The sequence below is a fragment of the Durio zibethinus genome, chromosome 1, assembly GCF_047325235.1.
Source record: "Durio zibethinus cultivar Kanyao isolate XHJ-2024 chromosome 1, ASM4732523v1, whole genome shotgun sequence".
Lineage (NCBI taxonomy): Eukaryota > Viridiplantae > Streptophyta > Magnoliopsida > Malvales > Malvaceae > Durio > Durio zibethinus.
The window spans coordinates 37,185,197-37,208,766 of NC_143162.1; the positions used below are offsets into that span (position 1 = coordinate 37,185,197).

At 33.9% G+C, this 23,570-nt stretch overlaps 3 protein-coding genes across 3 annotated transcripts; 1 reads left to right on the plus strand and 2 right to left on the minus strand.

Annotated features, from left to right (window-relative positions):
- Positions 1 to 6,670: 6,670 nt before the first annotated feature.
- Positions 6,671 to 9,438, minus strand: LOC111312771 (transcription initiation factor IIF subunit beta-like). Its single transcript, XM_022913361.2, has 6 exons — positions 9,021 to 9,438; positions 8,670 to 8,778; positions 7,753 to 7,883; positions 7,579 to 7,653; positions 7,312 to 7,461; positions 6,671 to 6,970 (listed from the first exon to the last, which is right to left on the minus strand). The coding sequence occupies exons 1-6, from the start codon at positions 9,213 to 9,215 to the stop codon at positions 6,842 to 6,844; spliced, it is 789 nt and encodes a 262-aa protein (XP_022769096.2). The 5' UTR covers positions 9,216 to 9,438; the 3' UTR covers positions 6,671 to 6,841.
- Positions 9,439 to 10,098: 660 nt separating this feature from the next.
- Positions 10,099 to 11,838, plus strand: LOC111312770 (cysteine protease RD19A-like). The gene is made up of 4 exons (XM_022913360.2): positions 10,099 to 10,627; positions 10,741 to 10,860; positions 11,056 to 11,302; positions 11,384 to 11,838. The coding sequence occupies exons 1-4, from the start codon at positions 10,163 to 10,165 to the stop codon at positions 11,650 to 11,652; spliced, it is 1,101 nt and encodes a 366-aa protein (XP_022769095.2). The 5' UTR covers positions 10,099 to 10,162; the 3' UTR covers positions 11,653 to 11,838.
- Positions 11,839 to 11,883: 45 nt separating this feature from the next.
- LOC111312769 (V-type proton ATPase subunit a3-like) lies at positions 11,884 to 17,947 on the minus strand. The gene is made up of 18 exons (XM_022913358.2): positions 17,624 to 17,947; positions 17,463 to 17,507; positions 17,089 to 17,211; positions 16,908 to 17,015; positions 16,619 to 16,729; positions 16,360 to 16,533; positions 15,966 to 16,103; positions 15,169 to 15,276; positions 14,884 to 14,991; positions 14,623 to 14,771; positions 14,235 to 14,388; positions 13,967 to 14,127; positions 13,663 to 13,869; positions 13,118 to 13,301; positions 12,950 to 13,033; positions 12,627 to 12,820; positions 12,475 to 12,534; positions 11,884 to 12,381 (listed from the first exon to the last, which is right to left on the minus strand). The coding sequence occupies exons 1-18, from the start codon at positions 17,762 to 17,764 to the stop codon at positions 12,177 to 12,179; spliced, it is 2,454 nt and encodes an 817-aa protein (XP_022769093.2). The 5' UTR covers positions 17,765 to 17,947; the 3' UTR covers positions 11,884 to 12,176.
- Positions 17,948 to 23,570: the final 5,623 nt, after the last annotated feature.

The following is a 23,570-nucleotide window of genomic DNA, read 5'->3' on the forward strand; positions in this document are numbered from 1 at the left end:
GACTGACAACTTGAATAGATTTTGTTTGCACGGCAGAATCTTCACTACCAGACACTGGTCGAGGTCTGAGTCGACTCGTTTGACTCAATTTCATGTCCTTTTTCAGAAAGCATATATAGTACTAATTTCTCGATGACACTTGGCCATATCTTTATTATTTTAAGTTTAATTTCAAAGGGAAAAGTCCATAGAAACATGGGATCTCTTTTTCGCATATGCAGCAGAAAGATGGATATTCCAAATGAATGTCGGGCAATTAAAAGTGTAAATTTATATAGTGGACTTCTCTTTACTCTATGATTCTGCCTATAAATAGAAAAAAGAACATACAATCCAACAATGTAGTTTAGCCCTTGATCATATATTATATGCCAAATTAATGATTTTTCTTTTTGAAAAAGAGACTAAAATCTTAATAAATTCGAATTTATCAATTGAGTTTGTTCGTGAGTGTATATATATATATATATATATATATGTATATATATATATAGATAGATAACAAAAAATAACTTATCCCAGTTTGTTAAGCCAAACTAAAAGACAAAAATTCTGGCCTTAAGCACTTTCACAGCTTAAATCTAGCTGATGAAAGGTTTAAAAGTTTGTAAAACTTCATTTAATTAATTGTTCAAAATGCTCTTTGCTGATCATGGAGATCAAGGCTTGCATGCAGCATCTCCTTGATTAATACATATAATTATCAATAATAACGTTTGCTAAGCACTTATGCTACAATCTTATTGGGTAAGACCCTGAAAAATGTTTATGAGATGACCCTTTTTTTCAGAATTAGTTGACCTTGCAGAGTGACATACTTATTTAACTCCAGTTAAATTTCATGATTAAGAATTTGAATAGTCGTGGGAATCGATTAAGTTGAATGTGCTGAAATCATTCTTTTCACGCCGTATAACATCATGTTGAGCACTTTCCAGACAACGTGGATTACCTTGTTTGTTTAATTTCCATGGTCATGTCGCTTACTGATCTGCATAACAGTTCAGCTTTTATCACATTGTTCGCTCATGTTAAGTCATATTCGAATTTAGTTTTTGCTACAGGAATCTGGCTATTGCAATTTGGTTTCAATCAGAAAAAAGGTCTAAAATCCCTCTTTTCTAGTTAGCTGAGCAGCTGACTGATGAACCCCTTTTGATCTCTTTTAATATTGTTAGGTCGTATTCAGTTGAGTTTTATTTAGTGAATCTTACTATTGCATTTTGGTTATATTCACAAAGTCTAAGATTCATTAAGTTGAAACTGAGCCTGTTCTGCTTTAATTTTGCTGCTTTTTCTTTTAGGTGGACATGCATCAGCAAGTGAACCAGGGCCGCTCAATTGACTAGGAAGTGGGTCATCGTTTGAATGCAGCATTACGTACGTTATCCCTCAGCACTCAGCTGACCTACTGATGAGAAAAATCGAAACTAGCAATGAGGAGCAAAGTAGGAAAATTTATCTCCCTGGAAAACAAAGATCCATTGCAGTAAAAGCTTTAAGAGTCGAGACCACCTATTGGCATGGAGCCCTGATGACATTCAATTTTATACGAGGAGATTATGAAAATCTATTATTCTAAATTTATATTTATATTTATGAGAATTTTTTTATGAGATACAATTTATATTTATAAAATATTTTTTGTGAAATAAAATATAAGATTTTTGAATCAAAATAAATAATATTTTATAGGTTGAGTGTGAAACTTCATAAATAATATCAAAGCGATTATCAATTGGATAAAAATTAAATTCTAAACTATAAGAGTTATCTATAAAATCTTCAAAAAAATAAATGTAAGAGTTATTTCTATAATTTTAACGTTTAGTATAATTTTTATTTTGTAATTTTACGTATACTTTATGTTGGAATTGACCAAAATATTAAATTTTAATGAAAAAATTTGTGAGACTTCAATCTCGATAAATTATAAAGATTTATTATGTTTTATATATATATATATATATATATATTTAAACTTATTAAATTTTGTTACGAGATAAAATTATAAAAATTTTAAATTAAAATAAATAATAACTCAAAATTGAATACGAATTTCTATGCATCCTATTTAGGGTGGACTATGAAAACTGAAAAGCCTAGGTCGAGTTGTGCTACTTTATGGGCAATTGGTAGACCAACCCAGGTCCAATTAAATTATGAATCATGACTCATACAAGTTTTGTATTGAGAATATTTGTGATTGATTCGCAAACAAACGTCTAAGACATAAAAAGTCAGAGGATTCAGTAGGTGTATCAGTAGGGATCATTAAAGCTTGGAATTTTGCATTAAGCCTTACTTCCAAAAGGAGCAAACATTGCCCTTCACTTTTTCCGAAGCTTATACTTTTGCAGATAGAAAACAACAATAACCCAATGAATCCCAATGATCTCCAGCTTTGATTAAATATAGATTAGAGATTTAGAACAAGAACCCTGCCCCTACCTTTGGAAAGTTCCCCATAGCTTTATGTGGGTTGGCTCTTCTTTAGTTTTCACTCGTTAGCAGATAAACCATTAGTGATTCTTTTTATTGCTTTTGCTTGGCGCTTTTGGCACATAAAGTGATTCCACCTACCCACAGCCACATTGTGGACGAGCTAAGACAGAGATATTTGGTGAAACTATAGCTAGTTTTTCACATGCTTTTGTTCAAGGCACCTCAACATGATTAGATATGTTCATTTAATTTTACAAATTGCGTGTGCTATAGTCTAATTTAATAAAGGGAAGATCAATCCCATTAGGCATGGATTGCTGATTACTTTCCTACTTTTTGACTGAAAAAATCTTTCTTGATGATTACGCATCAAGTCATCAAAATTGACTAACTTGCTCGTATGCAAGGCGTTTCCCCCCTTTTCTGCTAGGCCTTACCATTTATAAGGTAGTTCAGATTTAGAATAATCTTTTAATAAAGGAAATATATATACATGATATATATAAATATATATATATATATGTCAACATCACTTTGGTCATGATGAACTTCAAAAGATATGGTTTATACTTATACAATATAAATATACAGTTATATTTGAGTCTCACTTTTTAATTTGCCTAGATCAGTCTACATCAATTGCAATGCAGTATTTGGTTAATTATCTTAGGAAAATTGGCTTGTCATTTAGCTATCTAGCTAGTGCCTCTTCATGAAAGTAAAAGAATAGTTTATATATACTCCCTATTTAAATTAGAGATGGGATCCATACATATATGGAACTAATTCCTTATTAATATAGTATATAAATTTATATGTTATTAGCTCAGGAAATTTTATCTTTTAATAATTAAAGTCTTGGTTAATTTCTGAAAATTAATAGTATAGAAGTTTAATTTAATGATATGACAAGGTGTGTAATTCAATTACTAATGTCTAATATATTATAAAAAAACAAATTAACTTTTTAAAGATTATCACATAAGTAATTGTTTTCTTAAACTATTTATGCTGCATTTAAAAGTTTAATTGCAAAACAAATTGGAATTAAATGGCTTAGAGCAAATGATATGATGAGTTATTGTTATTAATTAGCTAGCTAGAGACAAAATAATCCAATAGGAAAGATTGAAAATTGAAAGGAGAGTAGCTGGAGGCCTGGATCGATCTCCGATGGCAAGTAATCTCTAATTATGAACCGCTTGTTAACAAATTCTCAAGATTTTGTGAAGAAAATTCAATCTCATATGTCCAAAACTGTTCCCATTATTGCAAACATTTTATTAACGATCGCTCTCATCCAACAACGTATGTCTCGCCTAAAAAGAATCAAGTTCAACACCCACCCAGCTTCTACCTCCCCTTGGCATATATTTCATCGATGAAACTTTTCAAGGCTGATATCAATAGCTCTGAAGAGTCATATCTACAACTCTACTTGTTCTCCTGTTTTATGCAATAATACAGCCGCTCATGATTACGGGTATGAGCAAAATGGAAAAAGGAAAGCTTGGCTCAATTGGAAAGTTAGATCCCAAAGCAAAGGTTATCAGTTGGTGGAATGTTGCTCATTGCTTACAATGCACAATTCAACTAATATGCATATGCTAACGTGATGGACACTTTTTTTTGTATAATGGAACAGTGAATTTGCATGAAAATTTACGCTATTGTCCTACATGATTATTAGCATTCCAAAATTTTGGTTAAAGCACACGATGGACAGAACATGAGCCGAAATCGAAAGGATAAGAAGACATAAGAAGAAATAATAAAACAACTTCATTTGTATTTTATGGATAGACGTGAATCAATATCTTATTATACAAAGGTGTAGTTTTTGATCCAAGAAGATATATTGGCCGTGCCGCAGCTTCCAGTATTCCTAATCAAACCATCTTTGACTTGTTGGTTAATCTCAATTCTTTTCTTTCTGGCCATCTCTTTCGTCGGTTGTTGGCTGGGTTCCCACTTCCCACTTTTAGCATCCACGTTCATGGGAGTGACAAAGTCTCCATTACCATTCTCTTTAAGTTGCACTAAGGTGGAAGAGGATACCCCTTAAATGGGGCACCCCAACCCCATCAATACCAAATAAAGTCACAAAGTCAAGTTGATCAGTGACCATGCTCAATCGTTCATGTTTATTGAGAAGATGGTAATGGAATCTTTTGGCAAAAGATGGTTATGAAGATTTTTCCTAGCTGACAAAGAAGATTCCTTGCTGGTCATTGTCAAGATCTTCATCATCTTAATTGGTTCGCGTGGGTCTGACAAGATGAATCAATGGGCGACACACTGGTGGCCATTCGCACTCTACAAGGGCTCATTTCCGGGCATGATGTTGCGTTCAAAATCCACTCAATTTTTTCTTGGCATTTTCGGTGACACATCTTTAGCCTTCGATTACGACTTTGAGGCATGACTAGTCTTATCACTCCAAAAATCATGCAGTGAAGGAGCTAATACGGTTGTTAAAAGCCTTTAAGCTCCCAAGTTTTTGCTTGAACCTCCAAAATGAAATATTATTAGTTAGGTACGATTTGAACGAACATTAACCATATGTTCCTAATTTGCATACATTTCTTTTATATTCGGCAACCAAAAAGAAAAGACCCTTCTCTTCTTACTTAAAAATAAATTGATCTCTCCTTTAATTCTATTGAAGCAATTGGAAACGGCTTGTGGGGGAAAACTTCATGTGCTTGGCCTCATGACTCATCAATTCTGAAGTTTCACCTTTTTAATGATATTTGAAAAGAGCATGCTCCATGTTTTTCATTGATCATAAAGGAAATTTAAATATTTGTTTCTAACTATCTGAGCTAGTGTTGGAAAATGTTGCATGCCTGTACCAAGTTACCAACAACATGAACTTGGTTGTGCTTTGTAGAGAGGGATCAAGTGTCCGAGAATATTCTATGTACTCATTATTTTCTCCTAACCTCGTAGGATCTATGTGTATCCTAAGCTCGTTTAATTTTGCAGCTCAATTGACTGCCGCCAAGCTAATAAAATGGGGCTAGAAAACTTGATCATTCCATATCCTCCTAAAGCACGTTGGGTGGTGATTGGTGAAATCCCTTATTGGCAATTATAACACACATGGACATTAGAATGATGGAATTCACGGAAACTAAATCATATTAATTTGATTGATTTAAACACAACGCTATATTAACCATAGAAAATGGGCAAAATAATTGTATGGATGAATTGTTGCAATTGTATAGCATAGAATTGCAGTTATTGTTGGTTTAGACGTAATTGATTAATTAACCTATTGAATTTAAATTAACTAGGGTTTTTTTTTAAATATTACAAATTTACAATATAATTATACTTGAAAAAAAAAAAGAAGCTTAATTAAGTCTTAAGGAATCCCTTGTTGCTAGTAATGTCATGGCCATATCTATATATATATATATATATATATATATATATATCTATATATATATATATATTAACAAACTCTGAAATTAATCTAAGAGATGATATGAAATTCTTAACTTTCTTGGGGACTTGGGTGTTGGGATTCAACTTTTGTTTTTGCTTTGTCTAAATACGACCAAAAAGGTTGGAATTTAATTAAGAGTTTAGGTTTTCGTTCATAATATTCGCCTGCTGAATCATGGTCACGGCGGGTAATGAGTCAATAAGCACTAACTGAAACACTGTAGAGTTTTTGGGCAAGGCTTTGACATAAAACGACAATTATATATTCACTGTAGATTTCTCAAATTCTTTAATATTTTGCTTCAAAATTTTGCAAGTTTTGGTTTCTTTCTTTCTTTCTTTGTTTTTGCTTTCGAGAAAGAAGAAATTCCAGAGTGTCGAGGGCCATATTCGGTTCTAAAGCGCCTACGAGGAAGCAACTAGAACGACAGTAGAACAGAAACCCATCAGGCCCAAATCTATTTGAGCATTGGGATCTTGGGTCTCATTAGGCCTATTACGACCAAACCTATAGCTATAGGATCTCGAGTCTCATTCAGCCTATTAAGACGAAAGGGTAAACAGAAGCACAAGAAACAAAAGGTGAGAACTTGATGGACCCCTGCAAAAAACTAGTTAAACAGCACACAGTCCCACCGTAGTTGATACACAAGTTTCACGGTCCTTTGCCCGCACCAACTCATACAAGCTGGGTCTCTTAACCCACTTAGTTTAGAACTTGCGCACAGACCGTGACACAAGCAGCACCAAAATGCAAATACACGCAATATGAATATCACAATAGATGCTATTATTATTATTGGTCAGGCTTTGAAATTATATTTTGATTTAGATATATTTGCCTCCTTAGTCCCCTTATCAGACGTCATCAAAGATTGTTTAAATTGCACCCTATTTCTCTCTATCCACTTCATTAGGGGTTCTTTTAGACTTGTCCCCATTAATTGAAATTACAAGCTCCTGTGTCCTCCACAGACTTTTTATACTCTGGCTTAAGTTCATAAGTTCCTTGGTTGGTGCCTCTCTTATTATACACACAGAGCTCATTCAGTATCTCTTTCAGGAATTGCTGCAAAGAAAGTAAAGCAAAAACTTTCAAACACATGAAATCCCTGCTAACAAAGCATATACAGACATAACTGCATAAGGTAAAAACAAGAACTACGGAATATCAACTACCAAAAAGAGAAGTCTACAACTTCTTGCCAAGGTCTTTTCATTTTTAAAAGCAAATTGCAATTTCTAAGATATTGGTAAAATCATATATTGCAGCAAAAAAAAAAAAAAAAAAAACTCAAATCATCATTATAGACCATAAGATATATCCAGTGAGAAAAAGAAGAAGAAGCATAGCTCAAACAGGGAGGTAAGCATGAAGAGTTGTGATAGGAGGAAAGGTAAGAGGCTTACAGCAGGCTGATCAGTTTCTTGGACAAGTTGCTTTAAAGCCCAATTAGGTTGTCTTTCAAACAGCTTGAACATTATATCTTCCAATTCCCCACGATCCCTTCTGGTTCTTTTCATTTCTGATTGTTTAACTGGCGTTGTTTTCTTCTTATCCTGCAAAGAGACAATTGAAATAAGAAGTGTCAATGTATACTTCCAATTCCATACTCGTGTATATTTATAAGCAAAAAATGACTAATATCATTCTCTAGACACCACGCCTTTAAGTACCTTGGGGTTAGATGAAATCAGGCCAACCATTCCAGGCATTGGCCTCATGTGCACTCCACGGTCCTTATCAATAACCTTTAAAATGCATCAAGAAACATGAGGAACATATTTGGCGTCATAATAACTTTGAAATAAAAATGTCTTAGCCAAGCGAATGTATGTTCACTCACCTACCTGTATTTGTCTATTCTTGATCATGGACTTATTTGTCCTTTCACGACACAACCTCCCATACTCCTCGAGGTTTTGTTCATGTGGTTTCATGTCAAATTTATTCTCAACCTTTCCTTCCATTGCAACACTACCTATAATGAAAAGAACCAAAAAGAGAGCTTAAGTAAAAGCACAGATGCAATTCTCTACCTCCCCTCTCTCTCTCTCTCTCTCTCAGAGAGCGGGGGGGATTAGACACAAAAACAGAAGTTATCACAACCATAAATAGATATGAAAGTGCACTAGGTCCTTGTATGCAACAAAGCATGCCAAAGCTAAGGATAGTTAATTTTTCCCGACAGATATGTAAAGTAACATTTTATGCATAGCCTCTATGTCTGTTCCCCCACACTTGCTTGCATTGGTGATAGACAAGCCTCATACAATTTAGAAAGAGTTAAACTCTTTGAACAAGCTCCAACTTAAACTGATCAAATGTTCTTCATCATACACATTCAACATGCTTATTAAAAGAACAACTCCAAAAAATATACTAATCAGACATTTTAGGGGTATATATAATCTCCGTTGACAATTTTTTTACAGACAAAAAAAAAAAAATCCTATAATAAACTTGTGAACGGGAAACTGATTCTTAATATGCACATTATACTGACTAAACCCTCCTTGCTATACTACAGCAAGTGCACCACATAACTAACAATGTATTAATAAAATCATGAAAGTAAGAGAAACATCGAATGCAGTTTCTATAAGAAAATCATATCATGGAGTAAATTGCTACTTCAAGTCACTGTACAAAGTCACAACCGAAAAAAAGGAACAAAAGTTATGTTACCACAATTAAGAAAAATAATTGCATTAGATAACATACACAAACTTGAGTACTAGACAGGCAATGAAACCATAACTCTTACCTTGACTTGTTTCAGAAAAGACACACATAGGAACAAAGTCTTTAGACATATTCAAAGAGTAAATTTTGGGTATACTTCCAGCCTCGGGTCCAGCCATCTCCATGGTAAACTAATCATATCAATTGATAAACTCGTAAGAAACGAGAAAACGACACAATAAATAGTATAATATAAACCCATAACAAGCATGTCATCAATTCTTTTTGTTGTTACATTATACAATCAATAATAAAGAAACCTTTTACTAGAATTAAAGGGGGCCAATTCATGATTAATAAAGAAATGGGTATATCTAAAACTTGTAATTAAAGTAATTATTATCTAATCTCAACTATTTAGGGCTAAGAGTACCTGGAGAGAAGAAGGGTCGTCGGGTTTGCGAGGGTCGAGAGAGAGGACAACCTTGGCGAACGGCTGAGAATTGGAAGCAGAAGCAGCCTCGCTCTTCCATGACTTGGCTACCACGACTGGGGACTTCATTAACCAGACCGATTTATCAGTTTTTCCAGTCTCCAAAAAGCCGCCGTTACTGTGATCTTCATCCATGTTCAAGCTCTTTGTTTCCTATAGCCACCGTGAACTGCAAAGTTTCTTGTTCACGTTTATTTTGACAAAGGCTTTTAAGTTGCTCGGTTAGCTTCTTCTAGTGTCCATCGAAGACGGTGACTTTTTTTTTTTTTTTTCATTGACTTATAAATTGCTAGTTGAGGGATGAATTGGGCCCCGACGAACCGGACGGCACGAATTCAGACCACCGGCTTTTGAGGGCGAAGGAGGGGCAAACATGTCTTTTGCCTTAAAGCCAGTAAACGAAAGGCAAATGAAATGGGTGGGCCAAATGGCCTCGAGATTATAGCTAAAAATGGACAGAAGTTATGGACTGTCCCAAACTTATGGGCCGGGTAGGTTTGGGTTCACTTTGGATCTTGATTTTATTGATAATGAGAACAAAAGGAAACAAAATGGGGTTTTCAAAAAAAAATTTGTTGTGGGTTAATGTGTTTACTTTTTTCTCCGTAGGTTGCGTATTGAACAAGGGGAACTAAAATTTTGTAAGCTTGTATATAAATAAATATATATATATATATATGCCTAAGTGAAAATTGGAGAAGTAAAATGCAAGCAGATAGAGGATTTTTTGTTTTTTTTTATTGAGATAATGACAGTGAAAAAGATTGCAAGTTAAGTTTGACAAAAACAATGATTAAAAGATGCAAAGAATATCTAGAAATTATGCAAAAACAAAATAAAAATATTGGTAGTATTATAAGAAATTATTTTTTTAAAATATGAATTATCAAACGGCGATATTTTCCATTTGTTAAGTTAGATGAAGTTGTTGGACACCCAACGAATAAAAGGAGAACACGTGTCAAAATCTCCTTATCTAACTGTCTATTTACTGTAATCTGGGAACCACCGTCTGTTCGATTGTATCTAGTCCGTGCTCATTCACTTAACGAAAGCTCTTTCCTTTAGCCCTTTCACCAAAAATGGAGCGCCTCTTTCTTGTCTTCCTCCTCTCCTCTGTCGTTGCTTCGGTTGTCATCGCCGACGTCATGAACGATGATGACCCACTGATCCGTCAAGTCGTATCCGACGGCGGCGTGGAGGAAGATCCCGATGATCACCTCCTCAACGCTGAGCACCACTTTACGCTGTTCAAATCCAAGTACGGAAAGACCTACGCCACCCAGGAGGAGCACGATTACCGGTTGGGAGTCTTCAAGGCTAACTTGCGCCGGGCCAAGCGTCATCAGCTCTTGGACCCCAGCGCCGTCCACGGCGTCACGAAGTTCTCCGATTTAACTCCGTCGGAGTTCCGCCGTCAGTTCCTTGGGTTGAAACCGCTCAAGCTCCCAGCCGATGCTCAAAAAGCTCCTATCCTTCCGACCGAAAACTTACCTGAGAACTTTGACTGGCGCGATCACGGCGCCGTTACTGGCATTAAAGACCAGGTAATAATAAAATTTTAAGTTTTCAGTTATATGGATAATCCTTGTTTAACAGATTATTTAAAGATTTCCCATTTTTCTTTATGATGATTTTGAAAATTTTCATTGATATTTAGGGCTCATGTGGATCATGTTGGTCGTTTAGTACAACCGGAGCTATGGAGGGAGCCCATTTCTTGGCGACAGGCGAGCTTGTCAGCTTGAGTGAGCAGCAGCTTGTTGATTGTGATCACGAGGTTTCAACCTTTCTTTATTTTCTTTACTGCTTTTGAACTCTTTTGGCTGCAATTCTAGTGCTATAAATTTTGCTTAAAACTATTGGTGTTGATGGTGGACCGGTTGCTTTGACTACTGCCTTTAAACTCATATTGGGGTGTTTTTATCTAATCAATATCACCTCAACTAAGATAAGAATTTCGGGTATTTTGCAGTGTGATCCACAAGAATATGGTGCGTGTGACTCAGGGTGTAATGGTGGGCTGATGACCACTGCTTTCGAGTACACTCTAAAAGCTGGTGGGCTTCAGAGAGAGGAGGACTATCCTTACACTGGGAATGACCGTGGTCCTTGCAAATTTGACAAGAGCAAAATTGCTGCCTCTGTTTCTAATTTTAGTGTCATTTCCGTTGATGAGGATCAAATCGCTGCAAATTTGGTGAAGCGTGGACCTCTTGCAGGTAAATTTCATGCCTTTTTGAGTGTTGGGCATCTTCTGGTTTTTAGACTGAATCTAACAATGTTTGCTTCGGTGACTGCAGTGGGTATCAATGCAGTTTTCATGCAGACATATTTACATGGGGTTTCATGCCCATACATTTGTGGGAGGCATTTGGATCATGGAGTGCTTCTTGTAGGGTATGGAGCTGCTGGCTACGCCCCAATCCGACTTAAGAATAAGCCTTACTGGATCATTAAGAATTCCTGGGGAGAAAACTGGGGAGAGAACGGATATTACAAGATCTGCAAGGGTAACAATGTTTGTGGAGTGGACTCCATGGTGTCAACTGTATCTGCTATTACCCTGTAAATAAATGTGAAAGTATTAGTCAATGCCTAGGACTCCTAGATATGCTATGGCTTGAAACTGATTTTTACTTGCGCGTTCTTATTAAGACTTATGATTATGTATCTATATATGAAAAGGTATATTGGTAAATGGATGATAATTTCTCTGAGGCAGGCCAATGCCTGAATCGAAACATTAATTTGATTATTCTGTCATGTCGGATAAATGTGTTTACTTGTCTGCTCTTGCTACTGTAGGAATCAATTGTTACATTACATTGCATCACAATTATTCTTCGTTTTCCAATTAACAGACAAATCCACAACCACCAATGGTGTCTTAACAATTACAACATTTACTAAGTGGGCAAGTGAACAAAGATATTGTCAAACACGTGATTCCGCAGCTCTCTAAAGATTTCTAATCCCAGAAAGCAACTTCACCTATTCCTATACAAATATGTAATTTGCGACCCCAACTATGTTTCATTATTTTGTATCCTACCTTTTGGCTAATGAACAAATTATCATTATTTTTTTTTCTTTTCATTCATTTTCCTCGCTGAGTAATGCAAATGAAAATGGCTGAAATTTATAACCATCTCCTTCATAGAACTTATTCTGAAACTCCACCCAATGAAGCCTCAATGCGTGTAAGAATGCACTTAGGGTTTCCATCACTAATAGCACGCCAACTGTTGCGCATATGAATACAATTATACCAATAATAAGAATGATGATATTATTGAATCTGCAACCAATTCAAATGATAACAATTAGTCTTTTGTTTGAATACAAAGTATTTACTAATGTAAGAGAATGTGTTGAAAAGAAAAGTACTCACCCCCAGGCCAAAAGTAAAACCTTGTCGTAAAATACGCTTGACAGCTCTGAATGGGCTAGACTGTGAAATGTAAAATGAAAAGAATCAGTTGCAGTCAAGAGGCCTATCTTTGCAAGGAAGGGATATGAAGATCTTAAGTTGTTACAACCTACCTAAGAGCCCATAACCGCAGATATGAAGCTGTATTAGACACTGCTCCAAGCACAAATTCGATAGTATGTATGAGTTGGTGAACAAAGACCTCGCTGAACTCAAATTCTTCATGGCTATTGGAACCATGATGAAGTTCTATTTCAGCAGGGTCATCAAGGCTATCTAATAGTGCATAGGATTGACCACGGTGCCTCTACATCAATAAGAAATGATATAGTAAAGAATTCGACAGAAGAAATCAAAAGCAATTAAATTTTACAAAGCATGGGCTATGCAATGAAAGATATCATTTATAGAGGGAAAAAGAGTTTTGTCCACATACTTCATCATGTTGCTTCTTTAAAAGAAAAGGCTTTGGAAATAACATCCATGGCACAGAAACAAGAGCCGCTAGCAGTAACACAATCTGTCAAAGAATCAGAAAATCTATAAATCCATGTCAAATAGTTCAAGAGAAAACATTCCATAGTTATGAATACATGAATTAAACCTGGAGAAACTTTTGACCGAAAAAAAGCTGATTTTCACCAAGATCGTCTGTAGGACTCAAGAACATATATATCATCACGTGATAAAGATCAGCTTGAGAACCAGTGCACCATTTCACAACTATGAGGAGTGACAAGTATCCAAACAGACTGTTCAAAAATATCATTTGGGGAACAAATTGGTACCTAAACAATGTTACAATTTATTAAATAAATGTGTTAGTCAAAATCACTATATTTTGTGAAGGCAACCAACAAAAGCACATTGTCAAAAGAAAAACCAATGATAATGAAAGACAATTAGCATCTGTTCACAGAAATAATTAACAAAAACTTTGCACATTGTCCCAGGGCATATCAAGAGACAAGTACGTTCTTTACAAGTAGTTATAAATAAGTACTAAAGTGAGGTTTGATGACACTGTTGTGGTTACAGTGTTACCTTCTTTTCAATTTCTCTTTTGTTTTTGGCCAAGCAACTTCTTAGTATTTAAACTGAGATAAGCATTTTGCCAAGTATTCTACAAAATCAATCATTGTGACTCACCGAATGTTGAGTTCATTCTCGTAAAATTTTGCATTGAAGTAGCTCAAAATGATTCCAAGATTCATCTGAGCTACTCCAAGCAAAATTGACATCTTCATCTTCAATGAGTTAAGAAATGGTAGCTCACTCCGAGTACCATGCCACTTAGGATCCACACCAAAAGGATAAGTGGCACGTACTTTTACTAAACCTGCTGTAGAAGCATCTCTGCAATGCAAAGAGATGAATGCGAGTAATTCACAAGGGAGGACAAAAAAAATTTCAGCTTCTGTCAGTATGCTCTATCATACAGACAAATACCTACCTGCAAGAAGGATCACGGCATCCATAAGCAGAGGGTCCAAATAGCTCAAACGGGACTGAAAAAAATTCATTATATATCAATCCTGTGTAGATTGAGAACAACGCCATCATCATAATAACATAGCGACCACCAAAAATCATTTCTGTGATGTCTCCGAGTTTCTGTTGTGGAAGAAAAGAAAATAAAAATTAAGTGTAGAAGAAACAGTACAATTACCAAGAACATGAAGCGCATTGGCAAAATTAACAGGAAGCTATTCACCAGTTACCTGACTAGAAAATTTCTTTTCTCTGATTATGAAATATGATGTTGCCAAAAGCAGGCATATACCATGGCCCCAGTCACCAAACATAACAGCAAAAAGAAAGGGGAATGTGATGATCGTGAAGACACCAGGATTTGCTTCCTGATACTTTGCAATCCTAAAATAATATTAACTTAGGTCAGTTCTTTTCCCCAATAAGTTAGTTTAGAAATGGCATGTTAACAAGCTAAGCAAATATGCCATAGCAATAGAATGTCTAAACTAAGAAGAAAAGTTCTCTTATGCAACTGAGGAGTCAGGACATGGACAGCCAGAGACAATACATTATGAATTTCAATAAAGCCAGTTTATCTCCTTAAATGCAATAGCAGCAACTATTAAATTGACTAACCCATATGCATCCACGATTTCTTGAAAAGCAGAAGTAAATTTGTTGGTGTGGAAATAGGTTGGAGGTGATTCCTTTGTCTGGAGAACATGAAATATGGCCCCAACTTGTGAATTGCTATCAACGGTTGCCTGCTGTAACACATTTTGAATCTGCAAAATCAAGCCTAAGATGATTAGATTTTCATTTTTCAACTTGGTTAGTGCAATTAAGCAGGAATGCTATGCAGCAGAGAAGAAATGGTTACAGGTTCAAAAAACAGACCTTGCTTGTTGCAAAAACAGGGCACCAACCTTCTGCAACAAGACATTTTTTTGTAACATCTATGCTGAGCATGTTCAAAGTGTGATATATGGATTTGTCTTTCTTCACCTACATACATTAGAAAAAAACAAGGTTCAGTGAGTTAAGAAAGCATAGAGTTCAAAAGAACTCAAAATAGGTTAAGCCAGCCAAAGAAACTGACATGCAACCATACAGACATGAAGTTAAAATATAGATGGAAGCATATGCTTTAATAAAGAAGCAATAAAATCAATTTCAACAAACCAAAAGGCTCCACTGCTCAAAGTGATAGGCAATTGTCTGTAACAAGTTGCTTTGGTGCACAAGTCCAACATCAATAGTAGTTTTAAGCTCTTCAAGTCTTCCAGATACCTATACATAAGAGTGGTTAAAAATTCAGATTGTTCTTTATTTGACAAGAAAAACTGTAGACCCTGGCACCCATTCGATGAAGCAAAGTACAACGATAAAAGTACACAAAATCTGAAACTGCAAAATGCTCACATAACAGGTTAGAGCTACAACTGGTTATTATGTCCAAACATTAAAAAAAAAAAGGAGCTCTGTGGAACCTTTTAATATTATCAAGACCTATGCATATCATTAACTTATTATCATCTTTCAGCATTATGTCATAGGTGGTTTCCTTTCAACAATGCTACCCTGCTCAAGGTGCTTATTTTTGCTTCTGTCACAACTTTAGAATTAGGCTTTGCCTTCTATTCTTTTAACCAAAGACAACAATCTTATTCAGACCTCCACAAGAATTAAAATAAGGTAAAAAACCAATGCAGGCCAACAAACAAAATAAAGACTCCTCTTCAGGAACAAATTTAAATACTAATTCCATCATATAGATTTAGACTAATTGATGATTTCCAGAACATCATAATTATTTCACCCCCCAAGCCCTTTCAAACAGAAAGAACTAGAGAGAGAGAGAGATGCATAGAAACAAGAAAGAAAGTAACAACAAAACTGCTTGCTCTATCCTCAAGCTTCAAACTCCATTTATATGTGATTCCTGATTCTCCTGAATACAAAAATTGTATAAAGCATACCTCTGTAATGATCTGAAATTGTCTGCCCAGATCCTCTGTGAATTGGTATCTGTTTGCTCCAAAAGCTTCACAAATTTTCACAATTTTGTTCCTTGCTCTTTCACCAGAATAAAAGACAACAAACACGTTTTTCTCAACCTGTAATTGCAAATAAAACAGTAAAGTTCTCTCATCTCTGAATATAAAACTGATGCAAAAAAGCAAAACAAGCATGATTAAAAGGAGATGATTACAGTAACACATGGACTTATAGACACAAGTAGCAAACTGATGTCATACAAACAAAACTTCTAGGTGAAGACGGTAATTAAAAAAAAGGTATGCATTAATAGAACCATAGGTGAAGGACACTCTGAGAAATTCTAGATCTATAATGGTAAATACAGGTATTAACCTTCTCCCCGGATGCAGGATCAGTGACAGGATCTTCAACTACAGATTGCTTTAAAAAGACATTCCCTCTGGTAGCCCGAAACAGAATTCTTTCAAAAGCCAGTGATTTCTCTCTTAGGACAAGACCACTGACATATCCCAGCTTAACTTGCTTTGATGGATCAGTGACCATTTCCTATAAAATAACCCTAAGAATCATTAAAGAAAAATAAAAGGCATCAGTAATACTAATATAGAAAATGCACAAACTGAAACTATACTTGCTCCAGTAACAATGGACTGTCAATGGATCCTTCACCCCTTTGCTGAGCTTCAACTTCTCTCTGCTTAGCTGCAGCACTGCTCTGAGCTGAGTGAAAAAACTCACCAGCCTGACATAAGAAAACAATACCACTGTAATCAATCATTATGGAATCATAAGGCTACTTCTATAAGTTACGTAGAAAGGTGATAAGCCAATTATACGGAAATATGGAATTAAAGATTTTCGCTTCTACTGCCTTAATAACCAACAAAATGCAACCAAGCAACCAAGAGATGTCGGCATACCTTCTGCACAACTAGCTTATATTCTACTAGTTCATTGTAACTTTGTTGCAACTTCTCATGATTTGCATTCATCTCTATCAACTCAGATTCAAGCTCTCCAAGTTTCACCTAGAAATCCCACATGTAAAGTTACTTTTCCATAGAACAAAGAAAATGTTAAAATCCAAAGCAACCGTTATACCTCTAAGTTGTCTAAATCAACACTGTCATTCATTGCAGATCTAACCGAGGGTGATAAACCAGCCTTCGTCATCTGATCCTTGAAGAAACGTAGCTTGCGTGCCATTTCCCCACATCTCTTGATCTGCATGATAAAATAACACATTAAAGTACAATAAATTTCCTAAAATTAGCATATATCTCCAAGTATTCATAAGATTTTATGAGGTCATATCCTGGCAGAGTTTCTCATCTAACATTCCCAATAATTTCCGCAAATTTATGTAATATATGCATTTTATAAGAATGAAAATTTTCAAATTAGGATTCAAAACGGCCATTTGAGGGCAGAATTTCATGAAAAGATAAATTAAAATTGTGAAAATAAAGGCTGACCTGTGAAGCGTATGTTCGTTGGAACGGGCTCTTCTCTGAGTTAAGCTGCAAGGAAAAAATTCCAAAGAAAATTAAGTGAATCTAAAACACATTAAATCTATAGATTTTTCAACGATAATTCAAAATTCAAAAAGAAAATCAAGAAATTGGAAGAAACTAACGTCTTTGAATTGAAAGAAGCCGAGATCACCGAGATAAGAGATGGTGCGATGAGCTGATTCAATCGGGATGATGAGTTGCACCAATTGCATTGGCTCCGACCGCAGCAGATCCATCGTCGGACGCTGTCTTCCCTCTCCCATTATTTTAAAGATCTAAGAATTATTCACAATTGTTCTTACTTTTATTATAAAAAATTAAATCTATATGCAAAATGTATGATGTATGTAAAGGGAGATTCGTAGCCGAAGAAAATTCGCCGGAGATCGATCCTCAGGCGTCTCACGACCACGGGTGAATGAATTTGCTTGTTCGTTTATGCCTTTTTCTTTTTTTTTTTCATGCCTTCCGTTTATAATGTTTCCGTTTCACCGTCGTTTCACGCGCTTGTTTTAGTGGACGGTAAAGAAAATTGAACATTTACTAAACAGTGCCGGTGCAATGGAATGTCATCAACTTTTAACGGTCCCGTGATATTTTGCTATGCAGATCGAACTGTGGAATATAAAAGTCAGCGGTTGGTCAACTGGCACGTCCTTTTATGAATTTCAATCAAGAAAATTTTTAAACCAAAATTTTTTTTTTAATTTAGGAAGAATATTAAGAGAGAATTTGAAGTATCTGAAAATTTTTCTTAAAATTGACTTAAAGATGTGGGTTTTTTAAATTCATCTTAATATTCTCTCACTTTATTTCACATGATGACAATAAAAAATAAATTTTAAAATATAAAATACTTTTTAATTTAACTTTAATATTTTTTTATTTTACATATTAGTAATAATATCCATACATTTTTATAAATTTAATGATATCCATATTTCAAATTTTAATTTGTGTTATTTTTAATATTATTTTTTTATAATTATTTTTTATCTAATCAAATTTTTTAAAAAAATATTTATTCACACAATAAACTATGTGTGCTGAATTTTTTAATTAATACATTTTAAAATATTTTTATTTTTAAAATCTTTAAACTTTTATGTCCAAACTCATTAAGGAATTTTTTTAAATTGGAGAGAGAATTTCTCCAAAATAAAAAGAATAGAAATTTAAATAGAATGGACTTTTTTCTTCTAACCCAAATAAATTGTTGACATATGGGCCCAAGAAGACCGGGTAACGATTATCATTAAAATTTATTTTTTTGTTTTTTTTGTTTTTTTTTTTTTTTGCAAACAAAGAACAAATCATGTTTACATATTCACGTAGGCTTTAATGCTACTTATGTCACGGGTTCATACCATCAAGAGTTTTTAATATATATATATGTATGTAATATGCCTATCATTAAATAAAAAAATAATGTTAGTCATAAGAATTTAAATCTTATAAACATAAATCTAAAAAAAATATTCACTAATTATTCAGCCTTGTACTCGTATATCAAAAGAAAATCTAAAGGTTCACTTAATATATATATATATATAAAAGTAAAGTTACGATCGGAAATTAAATCCTTACGCCTCAGAGAGTGTAGCCTGCAGTGCATGCTGTGTGAGCTTAGCTTTACATGCAAACAGCAGGCCAGCTATCTTTTTTGGCATGGAAAATCCCAACGATTTTACATCCTCATGAAAACAAAACCGAGTTTTGGACCACAATTTTGGGGCCGATCGAGCAACACAGCCAAGAAGCAAAGTGGCTAGTCCGAGCGCAGTAGATTCGCATGCCGCTGGCGACGACCTGTCATATGCCAAAACCTTACTTCCCAACCCTATACTGCCTATTGTCGGAAACCCTAAAACTACTGGACACCTCTACTGCCCTTGTTTTCTCCCATTGCTTTGTAAGGATGAATAGGGACCAATCCTCTCTTTTTCTCCTGTCGATTCAACAATTTGGGAAGTTTCTGTAAAGAAACATATCAGCACTCTCGCTCTTGATGGTTAATGATTACGCCAAACTTAGTTAGCTTTCGTCAGCTAATGGGAGCCTCTTTTGTTTACTCTCAAATTAATATAGCCAAGATGAGATGATCTTCTCTCTCAATTGTCTCAATGTTGAAAAGCAACAAAGCATGTTTTCCGATTTAATTCTTGTTTCCAAGAAAAGAATCTTGTGATTTATGACTTGCTTGTTGCTTACTAGAATGATTAAGGCAGATAATTAATCATTAATCAAAACCAATTGAATGCCGATCGATCTTACCTGCTAATTACGAGACACACATCAAATTAGGTTTCAAGCTGATGGGTTATATGGTTTGAGAAGGGATGGAAGTCATTCCATTGAAGAATTAGGTACCATGCATATTCTTAAGATGCATCTAATGTTGTCATTCTTTCGGATGAATATTCTTAGAAATTTTCCCCATCCCACATGCAAAATATTTTTAAAAGATTAATCACCAACTATGAATTTAATTGCCTCATCGAATATGTTAATATACGGTGCTTTCTAATACATAATATTACTTTTTAAGACTTATTCTTTTAAAAAAATAATAAAATCATTAGTGTAATATTAAAAATAAGAGTCAAAATTGTAAAAGGTGAAAATAAAACAAAGTTAAATGAGATTGGAAAGTGGTACTGATAATTAATAAATTTCATTCGAACAATTTTAAGATGATTTATTAGGGATTAACAAGTAGGTACTTACAAGTTTACTAAATTCAAATTTAAATGTGGACATGTACATGAAACAACAGCCAAGATTAAAAATACTTTTACTATATTTAACTTTATAAAATCTATATAATATATATATATATAATTCAAAGAATAAATGGAAGGAGGAGAACATGACAAAAAGGAGCATATAAAGTATTACTTACAGAGAAATTAATACTAGGATACGAATCAATTAAGTTTGGACAGCTTTTAAGGTTGGGGAAATGGCCTTGGGCTCTAAAACAAATAATCATAAATATTTGCTCTTACTAAGGTTAAGGTAGGTGAGGCACCGCACCCCATTAAATTTTACCCACTGTCTTGTTTGATATTATATACTTTGCTTGAAAAAGGAATTGGTTTTTTTTTTTTTTGAAATAAAAGGAATAGGTTTCTTAATTCTCTCAAATATTGCACATAATTAGTCTCTAATCTCTATTTAAACTTTAGATTAAGGTTTTCTCTTCAAGGTGAGAGTATATTTACTCATGATACTACTATTCGAAACTTTAAGGTTGGACTTGCACTTTATGTTACAATTATTTTGTCATTATTCATGATGTATGAAAAATATTACGAAATAAAACTCAAATAATTTAATTTCATTAATTTATATAATTATTTTTAAGAGATGATATCGTAAATTTAGATTTGCCCACATCCAAAAAAGTGGACAAACAGATGCCGTGAAACTTAGACCTCTATTATCCAAGAGAATGCAAAAAAAAATAAATAATAAATAAAGCATTAGCATTAGCATTAGCATTAGCTAGCCATGCATGCCGCTAAAGTATTACGTTTTGCCTCGTCTTCCCAAGAAAAAAAATACTTTTCATATTAAGATAAGAAATCCCAATTACTACTATGAATTCTATGCTTTAGGAACTAAAATTTGTTAGTAATTATCAAGATCTGCATAAAATAGCATGAGGAATAGTTGAAACTACATGTGTTTTATTGCGGGTGTTGAAAAAGGCAAAGGAGGAAAAAGAATCAATCAACCCCCTATGAATCTCCTAGCAAAACGACATTCTAAGTACCATTTTAGAGTTTTGTCAAGTATATATAGTTGCTAACTTGGTTAGATCCTATTATAATTCGAACAGCGGCATTCAATTATAAATGGACCGTCTACATTAATTAAATCATAATTATACTTAATTGATTAACCAATAAGCATTATGATTTAATTTGACCATCGACAATAAATGAAAGTTAATTACAGCATTAACGGCAATACAATCATCTTATTCCTTACAGCTAAGCAAAAAATTAGGGAACTAAATTTATTTGCCTTTTTGTTTGTTATAAGAAACCATAATTTGAAAATACAAAAAGAGATTGCATGCATGTACTTAGATTTTAACTTTAAACTTATTGGATATTACTTTTTAAAAATAATTACATAAATTAATTAAATTAAATCTTACGTTCAAATTTGATTTTTTTTAAAGCAGTAACTTGTAAGAACAATTTAATTTTACTTCGAGATTTTAAACAGTAATTAATTAACCTGGACTACATTAAATTATATTTTGCATAGTAATTTAGCATGCAGAAATTTCTATAATAACCTAATTGATACGCTGAATTATACTGATGAGAGAAACCCCACTAAACAAAGTCCAGAAAAGGATAATAATAATAAAGAGCACTAGGAAAATATAGACTAACTCAATGACAAGACAATAGAAACTCACGCGTAATATTACTGTTCTAGGTTCTAACCCTGATATAATCATCAGAAAGAAAGTTAACAACTTGTTCCCTGGGTCGATAGAATCAAACTAGACGTGCTAGCTCTTTCATTTCAATAACTATAGCTTTGCATCTCTCTTACATTTATGTGGTGAAAATAACAGAAAACCTGGTAAAAACTGTCAAATTATTAGTGACAAAGATCAAGAAAAGCAACTTGCACTCTTATCTTTCATGTAATGGAATTGATGCAACGTCCACGGTTGAGGAGCAAAACAGCTTTTTTGTTGGTCATTGTTGTTTTATTCGAAACCCTCATTTTATTTGGGTTGCAGCTTTCGGCCTCAAGGTTGTGAATCTTGACTTCTTCTCACTCTTCCCTTTATCTAATTTTTGTGCCTATTCACTTTTTTTTTTTTATCATGTGTTAAAATGAATTATTCTATATTTAATAAATTTTCAATATTTTATAGTATTATATTTAAATTGAGATCCTTCTCAATTAGTTTTAAATTATATACTTAACATAATATCAAAGTCAATATTTCTTTCTACTATCCTTTTCTAATTTATCATATAAAACATTTTTTATTTTCGCATATACGTGATAAAAGTCAGTTAAAATAGATTATCTTACATCTAATAAATTTTTAATATCTTATAATTTTATATTCGGATTAACCCTTTCATTTACTATCAATTGAATGTATAATAATAAGTTCAATCCAACCTATGAATTCTTGACCAGTCTCAGTTTTGAAAATCGAATAGTGCAATTACATCCTTAGTACATTGCAGGATAAATTAAAAAAGTGCAACAGGAAATGAAGATGTAAGGAAAAATAATGTTGCTTCTAGGTCAAGTAGGCTATAATTTCATTATTTCCTCTATGGCATACATAAAATCCAGCTTGAATCTTTTCCTACAAGTTTATTTTTCCTACAATCTAAGATTGTGTTCTTTCCTATTTGTATATTTAAGCATCGGCCTTGGGTATAAATGCTAGTATCATTCATTTCATGGACAAGGTTATGAATCCTTAAACACTCCATGATAAAAAAAAATAAAAATAAAAATCTTTGAATCTCCAATTCCCTAATAAAAAACTTACATGATATAACAAATCAATCTACTAAAGGTCCAATTTATAATAAAAATGCATTGAACAATCTCTGATCACAGCCTACATGAGCTTCCTCCCTTATAGTTGATTACTACAAATGATAATAAAACTAAAAGCAGCGAAAACAACATCGCATCAAAAAAGTTCATCAGTTAAGGGTGCAACATCATCTTCATGATTGAAGATGATCAGAGCACATGTTTTTAAGTCAGAAATTACAAGACTTAGCATAATCTTTCTGTTTCTTCCCCATGTGATAATTCTAGAAGCCTACAAACAGAAGCATCTCTCTAGATATCCATTAACTCCTTCGTACGACCTTGGCCTAGATCATTAGTCTCAGACTAAATATAACATAAATCACATGCACATAGATGCAGAGAAGCATTAAAAACTATCGGCTAATGAGCAACGGTTTCCATTCTAGCAAAGGGTCACATCCATGCACGTCTATTTAAGTAGCTGAATTTGATTTTCTTTTGCAGAAATGAGTAGCTGATATAAATGCC

What these genes read in the sequence shown, in the direction of transcription:
- LOC111312770 (XM_022913360.2), top strand. Translation starts at nt 10,163, where the DNA reads ATGGAGCGCCTCTTTCTTGTCTTCCTCCTCTCCTCTGTCGTTGCTTCG. An exon ending in TTGTTGATTGTGATCACGAG is followed by an intron (nt 10,861 to 11,055) that starts GTTTCAACCTTT and finishes GGTATTTTGCAG; the next exon opens with TGTGATCCACAAGAATATGG. An exon ending in GAAGCGTGGACCTCTTGCAG is followed by an intron (nt 11,303 to 11,383) that starts GTAAATTTCATG and finishes CGGTGACTGCAG; the next exon opens with TGGGTATCAATGCAGTTTTC.
- LOC111312769 (XM_022913358.2), bottom strand. Translation starts at nt 17,764, where the DNA reads ATGGGAGAGGGAAGACAGCGTCCGACGATGGATCTGCTGCGGTCGGAG. An exon ending in CTGTTTTTGCAACAAGCAAG is followed by an intron (nt 14,772 to 14,883) that starts GTCTGTTTTTTG and finishes TTGATTTTGCAG; the next exon opens with ATTCAAAATGTGTTACAGCA. An exon ending in GAAATCGTGGATGCATATGG is followed by an intron (nt 14,389 to 14,622) that starts GTTAGTCAATTT and finishes ATATTATTTTAG; the next exon opens with GATTGCAAAGTATCAGGAAG.
- LOC111312771 (XM_022913361.2), bottom strand. Translation starts at nt 9,215, where the DNA reads ATGGATGAAGATCACAGTAACGGCGGCTTTTTGGAGACTGGAAAAACT. An exon ending in TCAAGAATAGACAAATACAG is followed by an intron (nt 7,654 to 7,752) that starts GTAGGTGAGTGA and finishes TGCATTTTAAAG; the next exon opens with GTTATTGATAAGGACCGTGG. An exon ending in TGATTTCATCTAACCCCAAG is followed by an intron (nt 7,462 to 7,578) that starts GTACTTAAAGGC and finishes GTCTCTTTGCAG; the next exon opens with GATAAGAAGAAAACAACGCC.